The 26,475-nt window shown below is 38.6% G+C and overlaps 2 protein-coding genes across 2 annotated transcripts in view; one reads left to right on the top strand and one right to left on the bottom strand.

The window, feature by feature from the left end:
• LOC146389953 (neural cell adhesion molecule 2-like) overlaps positions 1 to 25,767 on the bottom strand; it is a 165,595-nt gene extending 139,828 nt beyond the window's left edge. Inside the window, exons 1-2 of the mRNA XM_084920193.1 lie at positions 25,692 to 25,767; positions 22,847 to 23,173 (exon numbers count right to left, since the gene is read on the bottom strand). Coding sequence (XP_084776319.1) covers positions 22,847 to 23,173; positions 25,692 to 25,767 — 403 coding nt within the window. The remainder of the gene's footprint in view (positions 1 to 22,846; positions 23,174 to 25,691) is intronic.
• On the top strand, positions 11,177 to 15,707 carry LOC146389954 (high affinity immunoglobulin gamma Fc receptor I-like). The gene is made up of 7 exons (XM_084913518.1): positions 11,177 to 11,407; positions 12,761 to 12,796; positions 13,011 to 13,274; positions 13,354 to 13,599; positions 13,685 to 13,876; positions 13,991 to 14,073; positions 15,383 to 15,707. Exons 1-7 carry the CDS (start codon positions 11,377 to 11,379, stop codon positions 15,404 to 15,406), a joined length of 876 nt encoding a protein of 291 aa, XP_084769644.1. The 5' UTR covers positions 11,177 to 11,376; the 3' UTR covers positions 15,407 to 15,707.
• Positions 25,768 to 26,475: the final 708 nt, after the last annotated feature.

Below are 26,475 nucleotides of genomic sequence, written 5' to 3'. Positions count from 1 at the left end.
CTAGTCAGCTGTGTCCCCATGTGTCTCCACTTTCCCTGATCACCTCATGTGTGTTTGACCCCCATGTCATCAGCCAAAATAAAGGCTCGCTTTTCGTTTGAACTCAGTTTCGTGTCTTTGCCTGTGTCTGCACCTGAGTCTCCACACACTCTCCACTCTGTCTGCCACTGCGGATCGTGACACTACTGTTTCTCTGTCTTTTCCTGCCTCAACAAAACCTCCCTGGTTTTGGCTGCAGCTTGTACAAAGAGGTGCTGCAAAACTCCCCACCAGACCCGCTCAACCTCTGCTGCTGTGCTGGCTCCCCCATAAGTTTAGATTCAAAAAACTGCCGTAGGGCTTGTCTTTGTAAAAGTGCCAATTTACTGTTGTGTTTTTAAATCTTCAGTGTTTTGGTGTCATTTTAATCCTACTTGTATGTTTTTCATTTTGTTGTTTTTATTTGATGTGAAGCACCTATATGACTGTCATAAGACACTTTATAAAGAAATGTAATGTAATAAATGTAATAGCTCGAGGCTACCAGTAGATGGAAGCAGACTTGTGAATGTGAATCAAAGTCATTTGAAGATTCAACTGTCTTTTCAGACTGTGGGGTTTGTGCTGAATCAGGAAGTGGAAAAGAAGAAATGATCCAGAGGTCCAGTCTGAGTCACACGTTCATGAGTTTGACATTTATCAAATACAAATCACACAACTTTTACACGACCACAGTCCAAAGGCTTCCACACACTCAGCTTACCAAGGACTGTGACGTTAACCATGTTAGTGTTTACTTACCTGGATGACTGAGCATGCATCAAGACATGTTAGTGTTGGTACACCAGTAAACTCCACTGTAAGGAAGCATTAAAAATAGACCTGATTCTGTGTTATTGTGTGAAACTCCATGATAATGAAAACGGTTACACACAATAGAAAGTGTGCTTTTTTAAAGAAGATGACTGATATGGAGTATCAATGAAATTATTACTTACTGAACAACATAAATGGACATAAAGAGAAAATCTTTCTTTGAGGTGTGGGTGTCATTAGTCACCTTTGAAAAACTGAGTGTCTCTGCTGGACTTTACTTTCTGCCTGCCTCCTCTGTGTCTCTGCAGGTGAGATTGAACTTGTTTTAAATGCAACAGGATTTTTCTGATTTATGAAATAATACCTCATCAAGAATTCTGTTTGTAATCATTATTAAAAAGTGTGTTTGGGTGTTTAGGTTTAAGTAGGCTGTGTGACCTGCAAAATCTCACCACAGTTTAAGAGTTAAACCTGAATTGGAACTCCTCTGGTTGTTGGAGCCCTGATACAGAGAGCAGACTGAGAGAAAACTGTGATTTTGTTAAGCCTGAGATGAAACTGTTTAAAGAGCGCTAATTAGAACCCTGATAGCCTGGGTTTGTCCTCTTTAGCTTCACTTGCTTTGTTTCTCCATACATACAAATCTCTTTCTAGATCTGTTCTTTGCTAAATCTGCAGAAGTTTGTACCTTAACAAACGTTAAAATCCAGGTTGTATCAGTCATTAGTGTAAAAGACAATTTCTGGACAAGCTAGCCTCATCTTCAGCTCACAATATAATCTGTACTTTAATCTAACTCTGTGGACAGTAAAGCAAATCTCATCAGGAAGTTCCTCTACACTCAGATGTTTGTCAATTGCTGACTTCTGCACAAAATAGAAGAATCACTGACTCCAATCAGAGACGCTGGGTAGTGTAATAGGATATTCAATATTCACTCTAAAATCCATTACCATAAAAAAGATTATATTTTCAGTATTTTAATATCATAATATTAAAAATCTTTTTGCCCAGAGAGGTGGGGGATAAAATTTCAGAGGTAATGAGAATTTTAAAGAACTAATAGGAAAGTTTTTGTATCTCTATGGTTTTTATGTATTAAACACACTCAGAAAGCAACTGAACAACTACATGACTGAGCTATAAACATGTGAAGGGGGTGAGAGTACATAAGTGTTACTTCTTTCAACTCATTTTCAAGAACCTGTACTAGAGGACAGTATAACCATTCCCGTGCACATGCTCTCATTTTGTACATATATGCTTAAAATAAATGATCACTCAATCAATATCTAATGAGAACTGAGATCTTGCCTGGTGTGATGGACCCCAGCTTCTATGAATCTTGTGCTCAGAGCTAGCTCCTGTACTGCAACATTGCAGACATCAAGGTTATACACATGCATATAGTGACACACAGCCTAACTCATTGTCTGCTTCTGTTTAGTTTAGATCAGCGGTCCCCAACCCCCGGGCCTCTGACCGGTACCGGTCCGTTAGTTGTTTGGTACCGGGCCGCGAGAGTTGAGGCTTGGGTGAGAAATGTTTGGTTTTCAGGGTTTTTATCGGTTTTCAGCGTTATTTTGTTATCGTTTTTATCGTTAACTCGGTTTTCCTGGGTCTTTTCACGTGTGTTATGAATAAATCTTCTTTTTTTCGGTAACGGTACTAGTTTTATTTTGTTGTATTTATCCGCGACACCTTAAAGGCCGGTCCGTGAAAATATTGTCGGGCATAAACTGGTCCGTGGCGCAAAAAAGGTTGGGGACCGCTGGTTTAGATGATCTCATTGGTCTCACTGTGAAGTAAACAGCTTTACTTAGATCCTTGTAACCTCTGTCTTGTGCCTTCTCTCAGACCAGAAAAACATCAAAGCAGTGCCTAGACAGACGGTCACTCTGCCATGTCAAGCTCCAAAAAACAACAACTCCATCATTGCTGCAGAGTGGAGCAGAGAGAAAATATTTACTTTTGTACTGGAAAGAGCAGTTTGATCCAACCAAACAACATCCATCTTTCAAGAACCGGGTTGATCTGCAGGACAGACAGATGAAGGATGGAGACGTGTCTTTGATTCTGAAGGAAGTGACGACTGTGGACAGTGGAACATACGAGTGTCGTGTTGTACAGAGAGGAAGAAATACAGATGATGAAACCATCAGCACCATCTACCTGAGAGTTGTTGCTCCAGGTAAGACAGTAGGTTGTGATCAGAGGTGATTCTCTCTCATGGCTACAGAAAAGACTAAGACCAGAGAAAGGAAATATTTATTTTTCTCAAATGGACGTACTAGCTTAAAAATTATAGGCAAAGAACAATGTATTCACCAACACACATGGCGCTCAGTGATGATGAATTTTTAATAAGACAAACAATTGCTTAGCAAGAAGCCATGTTTCAAAAACAAACTACACTACACTACTACACACTTCTGCTTTATCATAGAGCATAGGTTAGATACACAAGCAGACAATCTAATTAGATAAAGAAGCATTTAAGTTTCACAGTGGCTTAAAATGAGAGGAAGAAACTCACAGATGTATCCCAGTGTGTACGTGCCTGTGCAGCTTATCTAAACCTGAAACTAATTTATGTGCTTTATATGTGTTTCATTTATGGTTTTACATTTTGGTGGATAATTTATAAGAGTTTCTGTACATTCACATCACATTAGATTTTCCCAACTGATAACTCTCACCTGTTTCTCACCTGCAGGTCAAACAAGACGCAGAGAGGCTGTTTCTGATGGACTGATGATTGGTCAGGGGGTTTATATTGCAGCTGTTTTTGTTGTTGGCTTGTTTATCTTTTACATATGCTATAGAACATAGGTGTTAAACTCTGTCCCGCGGGCCAAATTTGGCCCGCAGCCTACTTACATTTGGTCCACGAAGCCATACCAAATTACTATCAGAGCTGGCCTACTGGTATTATACAGCTAATATATATATTGTTTAGTATTAAGCTTTGCTTGTTCCATATTCAGTTTTTCAGCAAAACGTGTTTGAGTCCATAAGAAAAGATATATTTCAATAAATATTAACGTTAGCCCGCGACTTTGTTCCAGTTTTGAATTTTGGCCCACTGTGTATTTGAGTTTGACACCCCTGCTATAGACGAATGAACCACAGGATAAACTGATGTTCTGAGGACAGACAGAAACTAGCAGCGTGGATAATAATGGATCTTTGGTGGTGGCAATACTTACTACAGACATAGTTAAACAGTAAGTTTGTGTATAAATTAGCAGAAATCTACTTGAAAATGGGTACTCTCCTCTCCTCAAAATGCCAATATATAATTTATACATGTATACATTTTCTCTAAGCTTTTTTTGTTGTGTGTGTTTTGTATTATCAAGAAATCATCCACATGTGTTGGTGTTGAGTGTGTTTTGATAGTTGTCACTTTTTTGTTTTGGTTTTGGTTTTTTTACTGTAGATATGCTCACTCCTACAGAAACTACTACAGAAGAAGAAGTAGCCAGATGCAAAAAGGTAAACAATGACACTGAATGGAATAATCACTGTTAGTGTCGGGTGCATCAATGTGATGTGTAATTACATTTCCAGGAAGATTCTCATCAAAAGATGCTGTTAGTGAATTACAGTGTACAAATTTACAGAAGTTTGCAGTTACATTAAACACACACGCACACACACACACACACACACACACACACACATATATGATCCATGATCCATATCTGATTGGCAGCTAACATCTGCAGCATCCCATTAGGACATAAAAGAGTGCAGCTGCACATTTGTTTTGTTGTTGTGTGTTACCTGTTAAACACTTGGACCTGCTTTCCATGCCTCTTCTTTTGTTATACATAACTTATTTGTCGTTCTCCTACAGTGTCGTGTACTAAGAGTCTGTAGCTAAAATGTGAATGTCTGATGTAACTGTGTCACTCTGCTTGACTTTGCTCAGTGTCAGTGTCTTTGTTTTTGTTTCTGTAGATGGGATTTAACAGTTAAATAAATTTTTTAACAGGGAAACTCTGTTAAAAAAACAAACAGAGTTTCCCTCTGAGATAAAGCTGAATAAACAGTATCAGCCTGGTGTCATTTCAGTATCGGTCATTTTTGACCAGGACATGTCCTTCAACGCACATATTGAACAAATATGTAAGACTGCGTTCTTCCATTTGCACAACATCTCTAAAGTTAGAAATATCCTGTCTCAGAGTGATGCTGAAAAACTAGTTCATGCATTTATTACTTCCAGGCTGGACTACTGTAATTCATTATTATCAGGATGTCCAAGAAACTCGCTGAAAAGCCTTCAGCTAATCCAAAATGCTGCAGCAAGAGTCCTGACAGGGACTAGAAAGAGAGAGCATATTTCTCCTGTTTTGGCTTCCCTTCATTGGCTTCCTGTTAAATCCAGAATTGAATTCAAAATCCTGCTCCTCACATACAAGGTCTTAAATAATCAGGCCCCATCTTATCTTAATGACCTTGTAGTACCATATCACCCCATTAGAGCACTTCGCTCTCGCTCTGCAGGCCTACTTGTTGTTCCTAGAGTATTTACAAGTAGAATGGGAGGCAGAGCCTTCAGTTTTCAGGCCCCTCTTCTGTGGAACCAGCTTCCAGTTTGGATTCGGGAGACAGACACTATCTCTACGGCTTAAAACTTTCCTTTTTGCTAAAGCATATAGTTAGGGCTGGACCAGGTGACCCTGAATCCTCCCTTAGTTATGCTGCAATAGACGTAGGCTGCCGGGGGATTCCCATGATGCATTGAGTTTTTCCTTTCCAGTCACCTTTCTCACTCACTATGTGTTAATAGACCTCTCTGCATTGAATCATATCTGTTATTAACCTCTGTCTCTCTTCCACAGCATGTCTTTATCCTGTCTTCCTTCTCTCACGCAGCAGATGGCCCCGCCCCTCCCTGAGCCTGGTTCTGCAGGAGGTTTCTTCCTGTTAAAAGGGAGTTTTTCCTTCCCACTGTCGCCAAAGTGCTTGCTCATAGGGGGTCATATGATTGTTGGGTTTTTCGCCTTGAGGCGACTTTTGTTGTGATTTGGCGCTATATAAATAAAATTGAATTGAATGGAATATGTTTCTAAGCACACATGACAATACAAAAAATATCAATTCCAACATATGGTTCCCATGATTCCGGAATAAAACATGACTCTACCACCTCCTTGCTGACGTCACAGCCTTGTTGGGACATGGTGGCCATCCACCAACCATCCACCACTTCATCCATCTGGACCATCCAGGGTTGCACGGCACTCATCAGTGAACAAGACCGTTTGAAAATTAGTCTTCATGTAGTTGCTTGTGAGTATTGGTGGCCGAATAGAAGTTTTATGCACAACTGCAAGTCTCTGGAGGATCCTACACCTTGATGTTCGCAGGGCTCCAGAGGCAACAGCATCTTCAAATATCTAACCATAGTGAACCAATTATCACAGGTGTCCGAGATTGATTTTAGTGATCTAAAGAGCCCTGAGACTCAATGCCATCCATGACTTTAATTGAAAAACAACATATTTAATCTTTATGACACTTAAATACAATTTGCATGGTAATTTGGAACACAGTGTAATTATTGCACTTACTCAGCTTCTAACATTCACAGGGTGAGGCACACATACACATTAAGACCTGGAGAGTGTGGAGGAAATTTGAGTACAGTGAACTTGAGTACAGTGTCTTGAACTCACGTTGGCCATGGTGGCCCAGGTCTGGTTTGCCAAAGGTGGCCCACACATTGGCCAACACAAGGCCAGTTGCAGACACACTGGTGGTCCTTTGCTGGCCCATGTGTGGATTACCTCTGGCAAACCTGGTCTGGGCCACCAATCTTTGCGGTATGTGGGCCATGTGTAAGTTGTGTGCAGCCACGGGCCAGTTGCAGACACATTGCTGGCCCCGTTGCTGGCCCAGAACAGTTTCAGCTCTGGCCCCAGATGTGAGCCTAATGTGTACCTTAATTAAGCCATGTAATAACAACATGTGCATAATTGTGCAAAAGTAAGATGATGAAACACTGTTCAGACAGTGAATGGACTGATTCTTATATTCCATTTTTCAACTCTCCTAGATTACTCACAGTGCTCCAGACAACATGCCACATACACCAATCACATACTTTCTCGTGACTGAGTGCTTCCTAACTACATTCATACACATTAACACTCACAACATGCAGACTGGATGAGCCAGGGATCAAACCGCTAACCTTCCGATCAATAGGTGACCTGGTCTACCGCCTGAGCTACAGCCACCCAGTGGTAAACACGAGTAAACCCTCACTAGGTTTTGGATAAAGTGTACACTCACAAAACATGTCAAACCTGCATTTGAAATGTTGGCTAACATAGCAGTCAGAGGTGGAAAGTAACGAATTACATTTACTTGCGTTACTGTAATTGAGTAGTTTTTTTGTGTATTTGTACTTTTTAAAGTCATTTTTCAAGTCTGTAATTTTACTTTTACTTAAGTATATTTTTTAAAAAGTATTGTAGTTCACTACGTTTTCAATCACACCCGTTACTGAGTAAATTAAAAAAAAAACAAAAAAACATTGCGCTTCGGAAATACTGCAGGGAATGATGGGTAGTAGAACAAATTGGCGCTAAGGTCACGTTAAAGATGGAGTCTGACGTCGGTGTTACGGATCCAGCGAAAAAAGAAGCCCCGTCGAATTCTGCTGACCCTGAACTCGAAGAAACGGATATGAACCCCTGGCCGTATTTAAGGGACCATTTCGGCTTCAAGTGCAAGAAAGGCAACAGCTTTATTATGCAGTGTAAGCTGTGTTTGCCCAGAGAGACCGAGTTAGCAGCTTTTAAAAATTCCACATCAAACCTGCGCAAGCATGTAGAGGTAAGTTAAATACAACTCGTACCGTTATGGTAGCAAAAAGGCTGTGTTCAAATTAATCACATTAAGTTAAGACATCTGTGAAGAACACAGATAACGTTGGTTGGTATAGCAACTTGCTGTAATCGGGCACGTTGTTGTCCACGCAACTTACATTTTTTTTACTGGGTTGGTAAATTGCCAAAAGAAAATGTGTTTACCTACGTTTTTCCTGTTTGTTAATAATAATAATTTATTTAAAAAAATAGTTAAATTAAAGACAGAAGCGGCTACTTTCTTACTTAACCCACATATGTTCACACTGCAGGCAAAAGAATAACAGAGCGCTCACTTACCTTAGATTAGTCAAAGACAGCTGACTTCTGTTACTTGTTAATTAGCACTTGCAACCTTCCGTTAACTAGCCTGTTACTGTCCAATAAAAAAAAACAAACCACGAGGTATATTGGTATAATTTACCAGCGGTAGCTATGTAATGCATTGATGTCTTATTAGGGACGTCAAAAAACTTTCTCTCAAACTTAACACTGGCCTGCCTGCCTCAGCTGCCTGCGAGCGTCTCTTTAGCTGTGCTGGACTACTGTTCACTGCAAAGTGAGCAAGGATGAACTCTACTAACTTTGAAAATCAACTGCTCCTCAAAATTAACAGGAGGTTCAGAGAGTAACACTCTAGGATGGATACAAAGGAACTTTAATCTAGAGGTACAGTAGGGCAGGGCCAAGTTTAAAAAATTAAAAAACATTTTTAAAGCAGCTGCCGTTCAGTTCAGTACTTGTTCTCTTATTTGACAGTTTAGAACACATTCTCATGTGAAAGAATGATATGGTTTTGTATTGAAAACACTGAGATACCTGACAGTTTGGTTGATTGGTTTGGTGACCATTATCCATTTTCATGTATAGACTTGCAGTTTAACTGCCACTGCACTTTAATTTGTAAAGTTTTTCTTTTCACTAAAAAAGAACTACTTTGAGATTTACAGGGAGTGCAGAATTATTAGGCAAGTTGTATTTTTGAGGAATAATTTTATTATTGAACAACAACCATGTTCTCAATGAACCCAAAAAACTCATTAATATCAAAGCTGAATGTTTTTGGAAGTAGTTTTTAGTTTGTTTTTAGTTTTAGCTATTTTAGGGGGATATCTGTGTGTGCAGGTGACTATTACTGTGCATAATTATTAGGCAACTTAACAAAAAACAAATATATACCCATTTCAATCATTTATTTTTACCAGTGACACCAATATAACATCTCCACATTCACAAATATACATTTCTGACATTCAAAAACAAAACAAAAACAAATCAGCGACCAATATAGCCACCTTTCTTTGCAAGGACACTCAAAAGCCTGCCATCCATGGATTCTGTCAGTGTTTTGATCTGTTCACCATCAACATTGCGTGCAGCAGCAACCACAGCCTCCCAGACACTGTTCAGAGAGGTGTACTGTTTTCCCTCCTTGTAAATCTCACATTTGATGATGGACCACAGGTTCTCAATGGGGTTCAGATCAGGTGAACAAGGAGGCCATGTCATTAGTTTTTCTTCTTTTATACCCTTTCTTGCCAGCCACGCTGTGGAGTACTTGGACGCGTGTGATGGAGCATTGTCCTGCATGAAAATCATGTTTTTCTTGAAGGATGCAGACTTCTTCCTGTACCACTGCTTGAAGAAGGTGTCTTCCAGAAACTGGCAGTAGGACTGGGAGTTGAGCTTGACTCCATCCTCAACCCGAAAAGGCCCCACAAGCTCATCTTTGATGATACCAGCCCAAACCAGTACTCCACCTCCACCTTGCTGGCGTCTGAGTCGGACTGGAGCTCTCTGCCCTTTACCAATCCAGCCACGGGCCCATCCATCTGGCCCATCAAGACTCACTCTCATTTCATCAGTCCATAAAACCTTAGAAAAACCAGTCTTGAGATATTTCTTGGCCCAGTCTTGACGTTTCAGCTTGTGTGTCTTGTTCAGTGGTGGTCGTCTTTCAGCCTTTCTTACCTTGGCCATGTCTCTGAGTATTGCACACCTTGTGCTTTTGGGCACTCCAGTGATGTTTCAGCTCTGAAATATGGCCAAACTGGTGGCAAGTGGCATCTTGGCAGCTGCACGCTTGACTTTTCTCAGTTCATGGGCAGTTATTTTGCGCCTTGGTTTTTCCACACGCTTCTTGCGACCCTGTTGACTATTTTGAATGAAACGCTTGATTGTTCGATGATCACGCTTCAGAAGCTTTGCAATTTTGAGACTGCTGCATCCCTCTGCAAGATATCTCACTATTTTTGACTTTTCTGAGCCTGTCAAGTCCTTCTTTTGACCCATTTTGCCAAAGGAAAGGACGTTGCCTAATAATTATGCACACCTGATATAGGGTGTTGATGTCATTAGACCACACCCCTTCTCATTACAGAGATGCACATCACCTAATATGCTTAATTGGTAGTAGGCTTTCGAGCCTATACAGCTTGGAGTAAGACAACATGCATGAAGAGGATGATGTGGACAAAATACTCATTTGTCTAATAATTCTGCACTCCCTGTATATCCCACTGTCTTTTTTTTGCACTACTCAGAAGCGGCTGTCCTCCTGCTGACAGAAAAGTAACTATGTAACTTTTACTCTGAGTACATTTTAAATGAGCTACTTTTTACTTTTACTTGAGTACATTTTTAGACAGGTAATTTTACTTGTACTTGAGTAAAATTTCAGCAAAGTAATAGTACTTTTACTTGAGTAAAATATTTTAGTACTCTTTCCACCTCTGATAGCAGTACAGTATTGCAACACGGCATTTGGCTCTTCTGACTAAAATAGGAACATAAACGGTGCCATCATTGCCAGACCTGGCCCACATCTGGATGACATAGGTCTTATCATGCCAGAAGTCAGCCAGCATGATACCAGATCTGGGCCAGACCTGCTTGCTATGTGGGTACATGATGCAGGGAAATCGTGACAAAGTCAGAAAACACAGGTAAATAGAAAAATACTGTAAAAACACGCTCAGTGCGTTATGGACAGAGTGGTATGGTAAGAGTGAGTTTTTTCACAGTTTTTTGGGGGGTAGTGTTTTCAGGAAGTCAGTGGTGGTCAACCTGCATGAAGCCTTTCAGCCATGACAGCATATAAGTGGTTAAAGCAGAGACATGCAGTCAAACGGCATTCCTTCGAGCTCACTTCCTCTTAGATGAACTGCGGTCAGCTACAGGAAGATGCAAATTGTTTCCACGAATCTGTAACACGATCAACACAACCAATGTTTTTTAGATAAAAATTTTAAAAATCATTAATAATCATTGTTGAGATAAGAATAGTTTGCTCTGTAATGACAAAGACATAATTCTGTCAGTGAAGGCACCATGCGGGCGATCTATAAATATAAATTTTTTGTTATTTACATGTTTCTTTGAGTGTGTGGTTTCCTGACTGACTTCAGACACTCACAATGTTTGTTTGTTTTTAAGTCAGTGAAGGCATCTCAGAGGTACCCGTGTTCCCCTTTGTGTCAACTAAATTTGTTGGGGCCCATGTCTACAGTCACTTAATAATCAGTTTTACCATTTTAAAGCTTTTTTCTCTGGTATTTGTTGCAGTCAGACAAAGAAACTTTGCTTCCACTAAAAACCACAACACTTACATCCTGTCACAGAGCAGAGGATTAGGGTTTGACTTTAACTGACTGTGAACTGGTTAAAGTGTTGACCTGATATCACAGAGAGTAGGATGAAGAAAACATCTCTGCTGTGGCTGCCCAGTAAGTACACTGAAATGATTATCCATGAATATCTGTCATTTCTTCAGAAACATGCATTCAGGTTGGATTAGAATAGGAGGGCAGTAGATGAGTTTTTATCAAGAACACCAACAAGAAGGAAGAGGGTCAACAGGAAATCAGAATATTTCATAATAAATTAATACAGTGCAGAAAATTGACATGGATACACTGATTTACAGTTTTGTGTACATCACTCATAACATTTAGTGTAGTTTAATGTGGTTTGTGTTCAACAGCAATTTACAAAAATGTAAAAGGAGCTACTTTCATAAATATCAGAAAGTATTAGTACAAAGATTTCACAATCCGAAAAGTAAAATTTCTCAGCTTTTTGTGTGTTGTGAGTTTGTGGCTTCCTTTTGGTTTGAATTTATATTTGTGCTCCAAAGCCTTCTGTTCATGATGTTAGTTTTGCTTTTCTGGTGATTCTGTATTTCTTGTTATATTATTTTAGTTCCTTGACTGTGTGATGACGGGTGTTCCTATTCTGTTCCTTCAGTCTTTCCTCCATGTTTGTATTTTATCTCCAGTTCACATTTGTGAGTCTGTCATCAGATACTTCCGTTTTTATTTTGGTGGTCTTTTGTCTTTTATATTTCCTATGTAGTTTAATTTCTCTTGTCACATTATTTCTGATTTCTTCCCACCTGTATCCTCTCCCCTCTTAACCCTTAAACAAGTATATTTATACTCTCCCATTGTGTCTGCAATGCTGTGTGCTCCTGTGTTCTGTGTCTTGTTCTAGATTCCTATTTTGTACCCCTGGCTCCAGCACTGCCTTGTTTTGCTTATTTATATTTCAAACGACTCCAACATTGTTTTGATTTCATCTTTGTCTTGTGAGTCCAGCATCTTCATCCTTATCCTGCCTGCCACACAAATGTTTCAATGAAATATAGACTTACTGCTCAGTAACTTTATCTATAATAATATAACAACATATAGTAAAAACAAACCTTAAAACATATTGTGTGGAGGACAATGTTTGAATCCAGAATGTGGCAAAGCCAAAGCAGAAAGCTGTAAAACAAAGAAATAGTTGAATATAGTACAAAGTATGAAGAATTTCAGTTAACTTGAGTAAATGTACTACTTTACATTGTGTCACTGCTGATATTAACAGATTACCAACACTCTAGTCCAGCACACATGCCTCTGTGTAGGACATTAAAGAGGAAACTGTTTTATCCTTTCTCCACTCATCAGTGCATAACTCAGGAAAAAACAAAAAAACAAAACATTATATCTGTGGTCTCAAAAGTTTTGATTTGCTTTTACTCCTGTTTTGTTAAATGTCACATTTAAATCAACCTGAGTGTCATTTCTCTTTAGTTCTGATCTCACTGCTGAGCTGCACAACAAACCAAGGTCAGTAACCTTCTTCTGTCACACTTTAAACCTGACATGAACTAAACCTCACTAAGTGCCTCATCCTTTTTTAATCTTTGTTGTAGCATGACATGATAATCATACAGAAACTGATCACTACAGCCTGCTGAATATTCAACCCTCATAAAGTATAAAGGAAGTGTAGTCACATCATTTATTTATGCACATAATATTCCATAAGTCTTCTTCACAGCTCGTCTGACTGTGAGTCCCAGCAGCTCTCAGTTCTTTATTAGAGACTTTGTGTCTCTGAGCTGTGAGGAGGACGACAGCTCTGCTGGATGGACTCTGAGGAGAAACACAAGCACAGAACAGAGGACTCAGTGTGGAGATGGGTGGGGAGAAGCAGCTGATTCTTCCTGCGACATCAGCTACATTTACCCATCAGACAGTGGAGTTTACTGGTGTGAGTCCAGAGAGGGCCCCATCAGTAACATGGTTAACCTGACAGTCGCTGGTAAGCTGAGTGTGTGGAGTTAGTGTTGATGAAGCTGTGTGTAAATGGATGAAATGCTGTACTTTGTCTCTGTGTTGAGGTGGATCAGTGATCCTGCAGAGTCCTGTCCTCCCTGTGATGGAGGGAGATGACGTCACTCTGCTCTGTAAAACAAAGACCACTCCCTCCAACCTCCCAGCTGCTTTCTATAAAGATGGCTCCCTCATCAGGAAGCAGCCTACAGGTCACATGACCATCCAGCATGTTTCCAGGTCTGATGAAGGCCTCTACAAGTGTGACATCAGCGGTCATGGAGAGTCTCCATCCAGCTGGATCACTGTCACAGGTGACACACTCACCTGTCTGTGTTTCTGCAGGTTTCAACATTCACAATGTGACGACAACTTAATGACTGTGTTTGCTTTATTTAGGGGAACACACCACCACACCTCCACCTACATCCACACCTCCACCTACATCCACACCTCCACCTCCATCCACACCTCCTCCATCACTGTCCTCCACTGCTCTCTCTGTGTTGTCATTTCTTAAATCGATCTGTGGGTTCTTACTGGTGTTACTGGTTCTGTTAGGGAGACCATGTGTTCACAGGAAAACTGAAGGTGAGACTCAGACTTTGTTTTACAAAGTCAATTATTTTGATGTAATATTCACTAATATTTTTCTCACAGCATGAAACAGTGAATCCATTTGCTGTTCATTCTGGCTCATTTCAGCTGATGGAGAAGTTGGAAATGACGTCACGTACAGTCACAGAAAATCTCAAGTCATCAACAACAGCCAATCAGAGGAAGCAGAGGTAGTTTTTAACGTGTTTAGGCTTCATGTTATAATTTTAATTTTATAAAACTTTGTTAAAGGAACTCTGTGAACTCACTGAGCTTAAACTAATGTGACACACAACTTTATGAATTCAACAACTCACTACGTACAAAAAATCTCATACAAGCTCAAACATTGGTGACCTTGACCTCAGATTCAGATGTAAAGTTGTCTGAAAATCTTTTAATGCAACATGTCAAAGAGGTCATGTAAGACTTCTTAAACCCATGCCATAGCTGTATTTACTCAGGAAGAATATCACACAGGCCTCTCATACTGATAGATTAGCTGCATCTACTGATAATCTCTGACAATCTGGAATTTGGCAACTTTAGTTCAAATTTGTGTACATTTTATTTTAAAAGTTTCTGAGTGTTTCAGTATAATATGTAGCTATAGTAGCAGCACTGTTTCAGTCTTTGACAAAATAACATTCAAAACTTTTTCCCAGTTGACATTCAGTGATTGTTCATAATAATCACTCTCCTGCTGTAACTGGACGGATTTTAAAAAAAAAAACCCCAAAAAAAACAGATTTTCATTTCAGCATTAAAGTCTTAAATATCTTTTAACCTGGTAAAAGTTGACCTGGTAGTCTTGCCTTCTAGAACTTGTGCTCTCTGGAGTTTTTGTGCCAGGAGAGATGAAGAGACCAACAGACAGCAGAGAGCCTGAGAAAGCTGAAAGTTGTGAGACAGGAGAGAGAAAAGGAGTTTTATGCTCAGGCCACTTTCGGCCGGCAGAACAAAGTTGTATGTTGTGAGTTTGTAGGTGATAATGAATGCTGTTCTTTGCATGTTCGGCTGTGTGTTTTTCAGGCTGTGGTTAGTCTGTTAACAGAAACTACCAGCTCTGTGGTCGTCATGTTTCCTCTGTCAGATAAAAATACTTCAGCTGCTCAGGTTGTACTGCAGGACTGTTAGTGTGCAAACAAAATCAAACTTAGATCAGTTCAATTAGGCTTCATGTTTACTGTGTACAACAACAACAAAAAAAAAACAAACATTTGCATCACTTACTTCATAGTTAATACTGAAACTTTCAAATTCCCCAAAAGTTTCAGCTTAATTTAAATTGAACTCACATAAATGAAGCTTTAACTTGAGTTTGTTTCTCCTGTAACCAGTTTAATACTTCAGAAACAATGTCTCCCTCACCGTGTTTTAAAGTGCTTTAAATCCTCTCCCCATTTTGTCAGTTTACTTCACATAAACATAACAGAGTTTCAGAGCTGCTTATTCTTCTCATGTTGACCTGTGTGTGTTCGTGTTAATACTTTAAACCAGAGTCAGACGTCTCCTCTTCACTGAAGTAGTCCACCAGTCCAAACACCGATGTCCAGCTGCTGGTCTCTAACTGGTCCACACAGCCCATCAGACCTGAGGAATTTGACTTGTAATACTTATTTGTTATATTGTGTTGTGTCTTCTCATTATAATGTACACTCTCTGTGGTTGTATAAGTCTGTCTGTATATAGTTTAACTAAAAGTAATTAAAAATATAAATGTAATGTATTATTTTAAATGTCCTCAGTAACTTTGCTGTTTGTTCATTTCATTTATAAGCGTGGCACCGTGCTGTCGCCTGCTTCCTCTGCAACATCAGTAAACTTTGCTCTCACATGTCGTTCCTCTTGTGTGGTTCTGTGGGTTTGAGAAAAAGCGCTGATGGAAAATTTATCTCTAACTGATTCACACCTCTACTCAGCAGATAACAACGAACAGACAAACAGCTTAACCTTGATCACAGACTAAAAACAGCACGAACATCATTCATGGCTAAAAAGAACAAAGTGTGTTTGTTTGAAGAGTTTTAATTCAAGGAAATTGAATCTGTAAGAATTTTTTTTCTGCTTAACTTGGTGTTAGCGTGCTCTTTTTGTAGATTTTTACACAGAGTTGAATTCACGATGGCGATTTGTTTTCTGTCCTTGATGCAGTTTAAACTTTGCCATCACACGCTCAGCCTCTCAGTATTATCTCCACTCATTAAAAGTTGTAGACCTCACCACCATTTTCCTTCCCCCTGCAAACAAACTCACTTCAGCTGATTGTAGCAGGATATTGTATATTAAATGAATATATAAGGTAACCTAAGATTAGCATATTGAGAATGAGATGAAATATATCAAGTTAATTGTATTAACCTCTTAACGTACTGTCAGCAATCCCGAAATGCAGGATGATGTAACAAAATACAAGTAACTTAAAGGTGTTAGTCAAGCTCAGGGGTGACTGTGTATTTATAGTTGTCTGCGTATTGATACCGAAACATCCGATCGTCGTGTTTCACCTTATGGATCAGGATATTAGAAGATCGTTGTGTTTCCTCAATGATTTGAAGTAAATCTGTCTCTCATTACCAAGAAAGAAAACAGAAGCAAGTAAAACTACCAAAAAAGATCAAGTCTAAGCAATATTTGATATGGGAACTATTTCTCCTTCCGCGTATGTGCGTGTCCCAGGGATCAACTGGGGCTTTCATTTGAAATATTAAAATAAAATTCATAAATAATAACTAACTAAATAAATAAAATAATAAATAAATACATTTACTTACTTAAGCTGCTGATGGTTTATATAAAAATGCCTATACAGCAGGATTTTAAACATTAAAAGATCAATATTATTCAACTTTTTTTAATACACTGCCCCCTAGAGCCTTTCATGTCTCAGTGACACTCTGTGTCTCAGTGAAATGCAGATTCATTTATGAATTTTCTCGTCCATCTTTAAAAATCTTTTTCTGATGGACTTTATGGAGAAATACCAACAGTCACTTTGGTCTTGTGATACTTTCAAAATAACTGTGAAATTATAACTTGAAATTCTTATTTATTTCTTGGTCAAGCAGCGACTGTGACTTTAGGCTTGTCTTTTTAAAATTATAAAAATATTCCGAGTTATGTTTTGAGAGAAATTGAAGAAACTACTGACCAGCATTTATTCAAGCAGGAACACCTCAGAGGTCAATTGATTTCACTTCTGAGCCAGAGGTCATCTACTTTTCATCTACTCCAACAGTCCAACCATGTGACGCTTACATCCATTCTCTTCTATTTATCCTTGTCAGGGTTACACCCTGGACAGATCGCTAGCCTGTCACAGAGACAGACAACCATTCACACATTCAAATTTAGAGTTTCCAATTAACATAACCCCACTAACTGCATGTCTGTGGACTGTGGGAGGAAGTTGGAGTACCAATGCAGCCGTGCAGTTTCATTTAAATATGTTGTGTAGATGCACATAGTCTATTCAGTTTTAATGTCAGCAGTTTTGGACAAATTTGTGATCTGCAGAACTTTACTGAACTGGTAACTGGCATAAAGTCTGATTTAAGGTCAATTTTATTTCAGATATAAAGAAACACATCAGAAATGTGTGCTCGGTATTTGATTTCAAATAACTAATGATCAGCTATGAGCTGGTTTGTTCTTCTCTTTGGAACTGGATGAGCAGGATTCCAGTGAACTTACTGTGATCATGGGTAATGCTGATCACAAAGAAACACAGACATACTTATTTATGATAGATCCACAGAGAGAGAGCCAAGCACGTACACAACATAGCATTGATGAGAAAAGAGTAAGAATATACCATCACAGGTTTGCACAAGTACACTTATGACTGAGGCCCTTATGACAGTAGGGTGCTGCACTCGTTACTGTATTTGACTTCATCTTCAGGTGTGTGTGAAACAAACTCACTAATAAACTGTTGAACTGCATGCCAGTGAAACAAAGACATTTTTACTCGCAAATACATTGACATTCCTGTGTGTGTGTGTGTGTGTACACAGGTTTATCTTAAGAAAATTCTAATCCCAATGACATAAACTGCTTAATTAAATAAATTATGTAATGCAGCTATAACTGAGCTCATGAGCAGGTGAGTTAATTCTGTCAGTCAAAGTCAAATGTATGAAATGCTCATATCTCAGAGGCTGTGATCCACTGAAATAAACTGAAGCTGTCTAATGAAGTTAGTGAACTATATTCTACTTCTATATATATCTATATATATATTCTACTATAAAGGCATGAGACTGTGTCCTTGGGAAGTAGAAAGCTGCAGACTCTCACTCATGCTTGCTCTTATCTATATTTTCCCAGGAAAATATAGATAAGAGGGAACCATTTTCTGTGGAGAGTTACGGGAATGCTGTTGTTTAGTCTAGAATGAGATGCTTCTGTAATAAAACTGTCAGGGGCTCGTCACCATTTTGAGACCTGCGGCAGCGTGTCATGCAGGACGCATCTCCCTTCTAGAAGTATTGTTAAAGAGAAATAAAGTGTTAAATGGTCTACTGAGCAGTGTTTTGTCTTCCATCGGTTGCCTCTGACGAATTAAAAGAACTTGGTAAAGTGCTGCTTTTAACAGTACTGAGCTCAGTTCTGTCACACTTCTCTAAACAAACATCACAGCAACCACAATGATCAGCCATGTGAGCTGATTAGAGTTAAGTTAATAAAGTGAAAATATACCTAACAGTGACCCCTCATCTGGGACTCTCCTCAGCTCTTTCTGGGATAGTGGCGCAGCTGCCCCTCTGTTGGTCTTCCTTGGTCTCTTGTGTTCTGGGGGCCTCTGGATGTCTGGAGTTTTGATCTCCTCCATACCTGCTTCATGCCCTGGAGGACGGGGCTGTGGCTCCCCACACCCTCTAGCAGATCATTACATGAAGGAACCTTTTAAAAACAAGCGCGCTCATGCTCACAGGTGTACACACGGGTGCTCACACACACAAACTACACCCTTTTTGGCTCCTACCTCAAAGCACACTGTGTGCTGTCGATCTTACATGCTGCACAATAATGTTTAATATTTAGTATTTACTGTTACATTCCCATATATCATCATGATGTTGTTTATTGTATTGCTCTTTTTTTTCTTCTGCTTGTTTTCTTCTGCTTTCGTTCTCAACAGGTGATCCAGGTGATCGATAGATGTATTTTTTGTCTGCTTATTTTGTTGTTTTTTGTTTTTTGACCTTTATCCTCGTCCCTCTTCTCCGCTGTTTTTCTTTCCCTCTTTCTTTCTCCCCTTTCTTTTCCCCAGTCAAGTCTGTCCCGTACTTAACAAGTGAAAATAAAATAAAATAAACAATAAAAGGTGAATCAAATAGACCATTGCGGCAAGGCTGGGATGGTCAATTTGGTAAAGTAAATCCGTTGGGCATCTTTCTTCACCTTTAGACAATAATTCTGATGGAAAAAGAACCAAACAGGACAGGCAAAAAACAAAAAAGGCAAAAAAGAAAAAAGAAAAAAGAAAAAAGAAAAAGAAAATATACCTAACAGATGTTAATTTGCATGTTTCATTCATGATACAGTTCTGTGCAAGTACGTCTAATGTCATTATAGATTATTTAGAAAATGTGAAACAGGTGTCATTGTAATGTGTAAACATACATGGACGCACAGGATACAAGGCAAAGAGAGAGATTGTGTGTCCAGTTTATTCTGAGTCATTCATATTTTATTTATTGTTATCATTTATTTTTATTAGTTTTAACATACAGTTAATTCTGTTTCATCAAAACGACGTCTGTGAACAACTGAGATGAAGAGGATTTGAACTTTACTGTTACTGCGGTTTGTACAGAGACACGAGGGAAACAATGCAAGGAGGAAATGTTTAGATTTAAGCAGGATGATGACAGCGATGCTAATCAGATGATGACACACAAGAAAATGTCACTGCAGCTCAGGAGCCTCCGAGAAACTAGCTCACCCAAAACCTGCTGAACTGCATTCCAGTTTTCAGTCCATTTGATGTGTCAGAGGTAATGAATGTTTCCACATTCAGAGATTCTTCCTGTCAGTCGACTCTGGATTTTGTAAACACAATTAATAATGAGAAGAAAAAAAAGATAAGTAAAGTCCATGTTGAGTTTTCATGTTCTCCTGGGTTCTCTCCAACTTCCTCCCACAGTCCAAAGACATGCAGTTAGTGGGGATAGGTTAATTGGTAACTCTAAATTACCCATAGGTGTGAATGTGAGTGTGAATGGTTGTCTGTCTCTGTGCCCTGCGACAGACTGGTGACCTATGCAGGGTGTACCCTGCCTCTTACCCTAAGACAGCTGGGATAGGCTCCAGCCCCTCTGTGACCCTGCAGGATAAGTGGAAGCGAACGGATATATGGGTTTGCTTACAGTACTTGGCTATAACTGGGCTCATGAGCAAATAACTCTGTTAGTCAAAGCTAAATGTATGAAAATAAATTGATAAAAACGTTTCCAATGTCACTGAAACAATACTATTATTTTCTCTCGAAGGCTGTGATCTACTGAAATGAACAAGAATATTTCGATGTGACTGAGCTACCAATTTTTCTCCACATTTGAAATCTGAAACTCGTTTTTAATTTAGTGAACTATATTCTCCTTACCTCTGATGCTGTTATATTTCAGAGCCTAAAATAGGCAGAAATATTTGGGCGTCATTCTTGTTAAGAGCAACAAGATGGAACTCAGAAAAAAACTGCAAATAGAAATTAATTAACAAAAATCAAATTTTATCAAGTAGGAAAACCTTAAATTTTCAGATGTCACATATTTAATATTATACTGGTGGTCGCCTAATGTCCTGTTTCCACAAAGGCACCATGAGGATGGTGAGTACTGCACGCACGCAGTCCTGTCACACTTCTACAAACAATCATCTCCGCCACCAAGTGAACACTAAGACTAATATTTTACTTGGAAAATGGAAAACAGGTGATCATCGTAATTTGGAAACATACATGGAAATACAAGATATAAGGCAAGAACAGAGTTTGTGTGGCCTTTTTATAATGACTCATTCATTTCAATATTTTTTTTTATAGTTTCTAAAGTGTTTTAATATTAAATTCAGTTTCACCAAAAAGACATCTGAATGACTTAGAAGGGCATTCAAATTTGCTACCATGAGACATGAGGGAAAAAGAAGGCATGTTTCGAGTCAGACTTGATGAATGTTTCCACGTTCAGACGTTTCTCCTGTCAAATAAACTCTCTGGGTTTGTTAAACATTTTTTTAAGTGAGAATGAATAAGTAGTTGTCCATCCTGTCTGTTAGAGCAGCCTCACAGGGTTTAAAGCTGACCACCAGAGGGTCTCAGAGCTAAAGTAGTTACATGTTACAGAGCCGTTATGTTCCAACAGACTCACTTTTCTGCCTATTTAACAAAGAAAACCTGCAGCAAAGCTTGTGCTAATCCATCTGAGAGGGATCTTTTTGATTGAAAGGTTTAAAACCAGACAACATTCTAAAATTTCCATCTGAACATGGCATTTGGGTCTTCTAACTGAAATAGGAAAATAGGAACATAAATAGCAAATACGGCACATTTTTCGGCTTTTAAAAAAAGTGCTATGCGTCGCCAGGTGTTTCATCGGATTTGAGGTGTTACTTCCTTTGACAGTATCACAGTATCAGCTTAAAGCACTTGTTGCAGGCTGCTGAGTTTGCATATTTTGCTGTGAAGTACAGCCAGACTTTTGACCGCTTAGCCTTGGGCATTTTTAATCTGTAGCTCTGCTCTAAAAGAACGTACGTACCTGGACCCGCCTACTATCCTCGGAAACGTAAAATGATTGGCTAGAATTCAAAGTGTATCACAGCTCAGGAAAAAAAAGCACCGAAATGTGCGCTGCTTTTCGGTCTGGCTACTACCGTTTATGTCAGAACCAGTGCCATCATGGCACCGGATACCGGTACCCATTACTATTACTATGTTTACATATTGTATTTATATCCTTGTCAGTAAATGTTAGGTTTTTGTATGCACCATCTGAGGAAGTATATTGCTTTAATGTTGTCATGCTAGTGTGATGACAATAAAGAGTCTGAAATTTTTAATCCAGAAATAGTGCTGAAAAAGAACAACAAACACAAGACTTTTACTTAAAATATATATTTTTTTAATTAAAAACAAAGCTTAACAAGCACAGTAACTGCTTTGTACACATTTCTCTTAAATAAAAAAATAACAACAAATGAAGCATTTACAGTGTAAATACTGATCAATGCTGCAGTGCACATGAATTGCTCTTAGTCTGACTCATCACCTGGGACCTGTTTGTCATGGGAGACCCTACCAGGAGCTGAACGCTCCAGACAACTCAGCTCCCAGGATCGTCTGAGCTCACAAACCCCTCCACCACAATAAGGTGGCAATTCAAGAAGGGGGGTGAAAGGTTGTTGTTTTTTTGTCTTTGTGTTTTTTGTTTTTTTTTTGTCTTTGTGTTTTTGTCTGTTTTATTGTTATTAATAATTATATTTATTATTATGTAATATATATCAACAAATATTTTTATTTCAGCTGTTTGCTGAGGAGAAGGACGATGAAGTTCATTTTCAACTGTCAGAGTTTTGTGAATTTTGTTTTAGTTGCTCTTTACATTTTCTGTGGATGAATAAAACAAAAACAAGAAGAAGCACAGCAGAAACTGACAGGCCAACAATGAGCCCAACAGATACATCCTCCTTCCCTCCATCCTCTGTGTGTCCTCCTGTCTGACCTGCAGGTGAGAAACAGGTGTGAGGTGTCAGCTGTCAGGTAGGTGATGAGTGAAGAACAGAACAGAATCCATTTCCTCTTCAAACTGCTGTCAGACATTATCTACTGCACTCTGATCACATCACTCAGACCAGCTGCTTTCTACAAAGTCTCATCAACAACATCTTTAGAAACAAACATCAACAACCAGGAAGCAGCTTCACCTCTGATCACACACACACTCAACTCTACTCACTCACCTGGAGGAACAACATGAAGGTTGATGTTGTTGATGGATTCCCACGAGCGTGTTTCTCCAATGAAGACACGACACTTGTATGTTCCAGTGTCATTGATCGTCACATTCATCATCATCAGAGACACGTCTCCATCCTTCATCTGTTTGTCCTGCAGATCCACCCGGTTCTTAAAAGATGGATGCTGCTCACCATCTTCATGTAGCCCATCCCTGTACAAAAGGACCCATTTTTTGACCAGGTCAACTCTGCTCCACTCCACAATGATGATGTTGCTGTTTGGAGCTTGGCATGGCAGACTGGCGTTCTGTCCAAACTCTATTTTCTGGTCTGAAAGAGGAAACAACACAGAGCAGATAGGTCAAACAATTCACCACATGAAGCTTCAACATTACTGTCAGTCAACATATATACAACACAATTCAGCTCTTTTTTGTGCAGGTAATCTCTGCAAGCTGATTGAATTTGCAGTTATCTAATCTGTGGCTTCACAAATATTAATGCAAAGTCCCAAGAAAGAAACCAGAAAATAAAAAAAATGAGACCAGCCCTATGTGTCTAGACAGAAACATGGGGTCTCTTAAATCAAAATCTCATAAGCCAAATAATAGAAACAAAATTTTGTTTACTCACTTTTTTTTAGACAAAGTCCAACCAAACTATAAAACTACCAAACCAGCGATCCTGTGAGCTGGGCAAACAGCACCTGTCTGTACAGCCAGCTCTATGACAATTTATAAAACCAAAGGGAGATACTGCAAAAAAATATTCAGTTCACACTGTCTGGTGTCAGCAAAGCACTCCAAACATGCCAGCTCTCTTTTGTCTTCTAACAACTGAAAATGATTATAATAACAGTGTTTAAGCAACACTGTAAAAACCAGAAGAGTGTTTACAGAAAGTTCAGTCAGAACATACAAAAACTATTTGGCTTTGGCTTACTGCCAGGGTCTATAGCATGACCGTGAAGATTAAAACTGTTCTTTTACATATGTTCAAGCTAATAGTAAAAGAAAAAAAAAATCTTTCCTGCACTTGCGTATTTATACTTGCGGGCTGATACTGAAACATTCAATCTGTAGTGTGTCATCGTTGATCAAGACATCAGAAAATCGATGTGTAACCTCACTGATTTGAAGGAAATGTGAATAAGATTATCACTAAAAGAAACAGAAGAAAGTAAACTGGCAATCAAATGAAACAGCTGATGAGATTATTTCTCCTTCTGCTGAGATGAGCTTTCATAGGATTACCTCACACCGCAGAGTGTTTTTCAAAGGCTTTTCTTTAAAAAAAACAATCTATGTTTATTCATTTATTTATTCTATAGATAAGTCATTAGATTAAAAAAATGTCAATAGATTAAATGGCTCCCCCCCATCTGGTATGTCAGTGAAATTCAGATTTATTTATTCATTTTCTTGTTCTTACGCCGCTTCATAATGCGATTGATTGAGTTTTCATAGGGAAATTTGTTTGCTCCTGCTCTTCACGAACATGAGCAGTATGAATAAATGTTTGAACTCAGCATTACTGGTCAGAGGGCCCGGTGGCGCCAGTGTCCGGCAGCCTCGCCTCTGTCAGTGCGCCCCAGGGCAGCTGTGGTTACAACGTAGCTTGCCATTGCCAGTGTGTGAATGTGTGGATAACTGAATGTAGTGTAAAGCGCTTTGGGGTCCTTAAAGACTAAGTAAAGCGCTATACAAATACAGGCCATTTACCATTTATTCTGTGTCATGAAGTGCAACTAAAAATGTCAGTGCAGAAAAGAACAAAACAGAAACATCTTTTTATGGAATTTTATGGAATTGTTTCATATATATATATATATATATATATATATATATATATATATATATATATATATATATATATATATATATATATATATATATATATATATATATATATATATATATATATACTCAGGAGTTTACAATGGAAACAGAGAGTTGAGCTGTTTCGCTGTCTGATAAACAACAATCTCATGAACATGTGACTATACTTTCTATATCTTCTCACACGTTATGAATGTCAGCTATAAAACAGATGTGAGGTATGATCTCCAGCTTTATTGTTTTAAGGTGACTCTTTATATATTTGCAACATTTTTTAGCTCAGCTTTAACCTAAAAGCATTGAATAGTTTTACACCCTGCCATTATACAGCCTGAGACATGTGCAACTAATCTTTGGACCGACATGCCACTTTGAGGCTGAACAAATTTGTGATGCAAGTTGTTGCTTCACCACTTTTAGTGTAAAGTCACAGCAAAGAAACCAGGAAAAAATGTGAGCAGCACCATGTGTCAGACTTCAGTGGAATAGGACACAAATTCATCTTGCTGAGCTTCACAAATCAGAACCTCATAAGCTAATTAGCTTCACCACCAGCCCCAAAGTCATTTTAGTCCAAATTCGAAATCCATCAAACGTCCTCTGAGACGTCTGTTAAAAGCAAAGCGCCATACAGCAAGAATAGAATCAGAATCATCGTATTAGGCCAAGTTTTTGCACACAGACAAGGAATTTAATACACAAGCATACATCTTCTTCATACACAAGAAGAATATAAATATAGGAGAATCGTTATTATTCTTAATAGCGGTAAACAGCCTGGCCCTGAGCCGAAAAGGAGATTTTAAATAGCCTAGTGTCAAAAAAAAGTAATAAACAAACAAATAATAATCTCTGCTCTTTATTTAGTTATTAAAAACTGTGTTTAGGAAGCTCTGGAGCTAATGACAGACACAGACGATTTGTCTGTATTTTGTTTTGTTTGTTTTTTTAATCAAAAATGTTCACATAGAACAAACAGAAGCTGTTAATAAAAATAGTTTTCAGCTTACCTGTAGAAGCTAAAATACGAAGCGCCATCATACCGAAAGTCATAATAATAACAACAAGACTAAATAAGTTGGTCATAATCACGGCTGTGTAGGAGCAACTGTACATTTATACTCGCCTGCGGATTGATACAGAAACATCCGATCGATATGTTTCGCCTTATTGATCCGGATATTAGAAGATCGATGTGTAACCTCACTGATGTAAAGTAAATCTGTCTTTCATTACCAAGAAAGAGAACAGAAGAAAATAACACAGACAAAAAGATCAAGTCTAAGTCTCATTTAATATGGGAACTATTTCTCCTTCCGCCGAGATGTGTGTCCCAGGAATCACGCCACACAGCCGAGGCTTTCACTAAAAAACCTTTGAAAGAAAGAAATCGTCGAGAGAAAAAAAATATTTATTTACTTTAGCCTCTAAGGACTTGTATTAAAAATGCCATTACGGCAGGATTTTAAATATTAAAAGATGAATATTATTCATCTTTTTTAATACACCGCCTCCTAGAGCCTGGCATGTTTCAGTGAAATCCAGATTTATTTATTAATTTTCTCGTCCTTTACCTTCTTTGCAAATCTTTTTCTGATTTGCAAAGAAAATCAGAAAAAGACAAGGAAGCTCACTGTGCATCTGTGCAGGTTTCATTTGAATATATTGTGTAGATAAAGAAAGCCAATATTCAGATTTAATGTCAGCAGTTTTTAACAAATGATTTTTTTTTAAAAATTTCAGATATAAAGAAACGTGTCAGAAATGTTTGCTCTGTATTTGATTTTTAATAAG

Source organism: Perissodus microlepis, chromosome 3, assembly GCF_051167445.1.
Source record: "Perissodus microlepis isolate ML-2025 ecotype Zambia chromosome 3, ASM5116744v1, whole genome shotgun sequence".
Taxonomy (NCBI): domain Eukaryota; kingdom Metazoa; phylum Chordata; class Actinopteri; order Cichliformes; family Cichlidae; genus Perissodus; species Perissodus microlepis.
Note: the sequence above shows the minus strand (reverse complement) of the source record. Positions and strands in the feature narration are given on the sequence as shown.

Bases quoted from the DNA above. Each gene is read 5' to 3' on its own strand.
- LOC146389954 (XM_084913518.1), top strand. From the start codon at position 11,377: ATGAAGAAAACATCTCTGCTGTGGCTGCCCA. The intron at 13,275-13,353 runs GTAAGCTGAGTG...CTCTGTGTTGAG, and splicing joins GGTTAACCTGACAGTCGCTG to GTGGATCAGTGATCCTGCAG. The intron at 13,600-13,684 runs GTGACACACTCA...TGCTTTATTTAG, and splicing joins CAGCTGGATCACTGTCACAG to GGGAACACACCACCACACCT.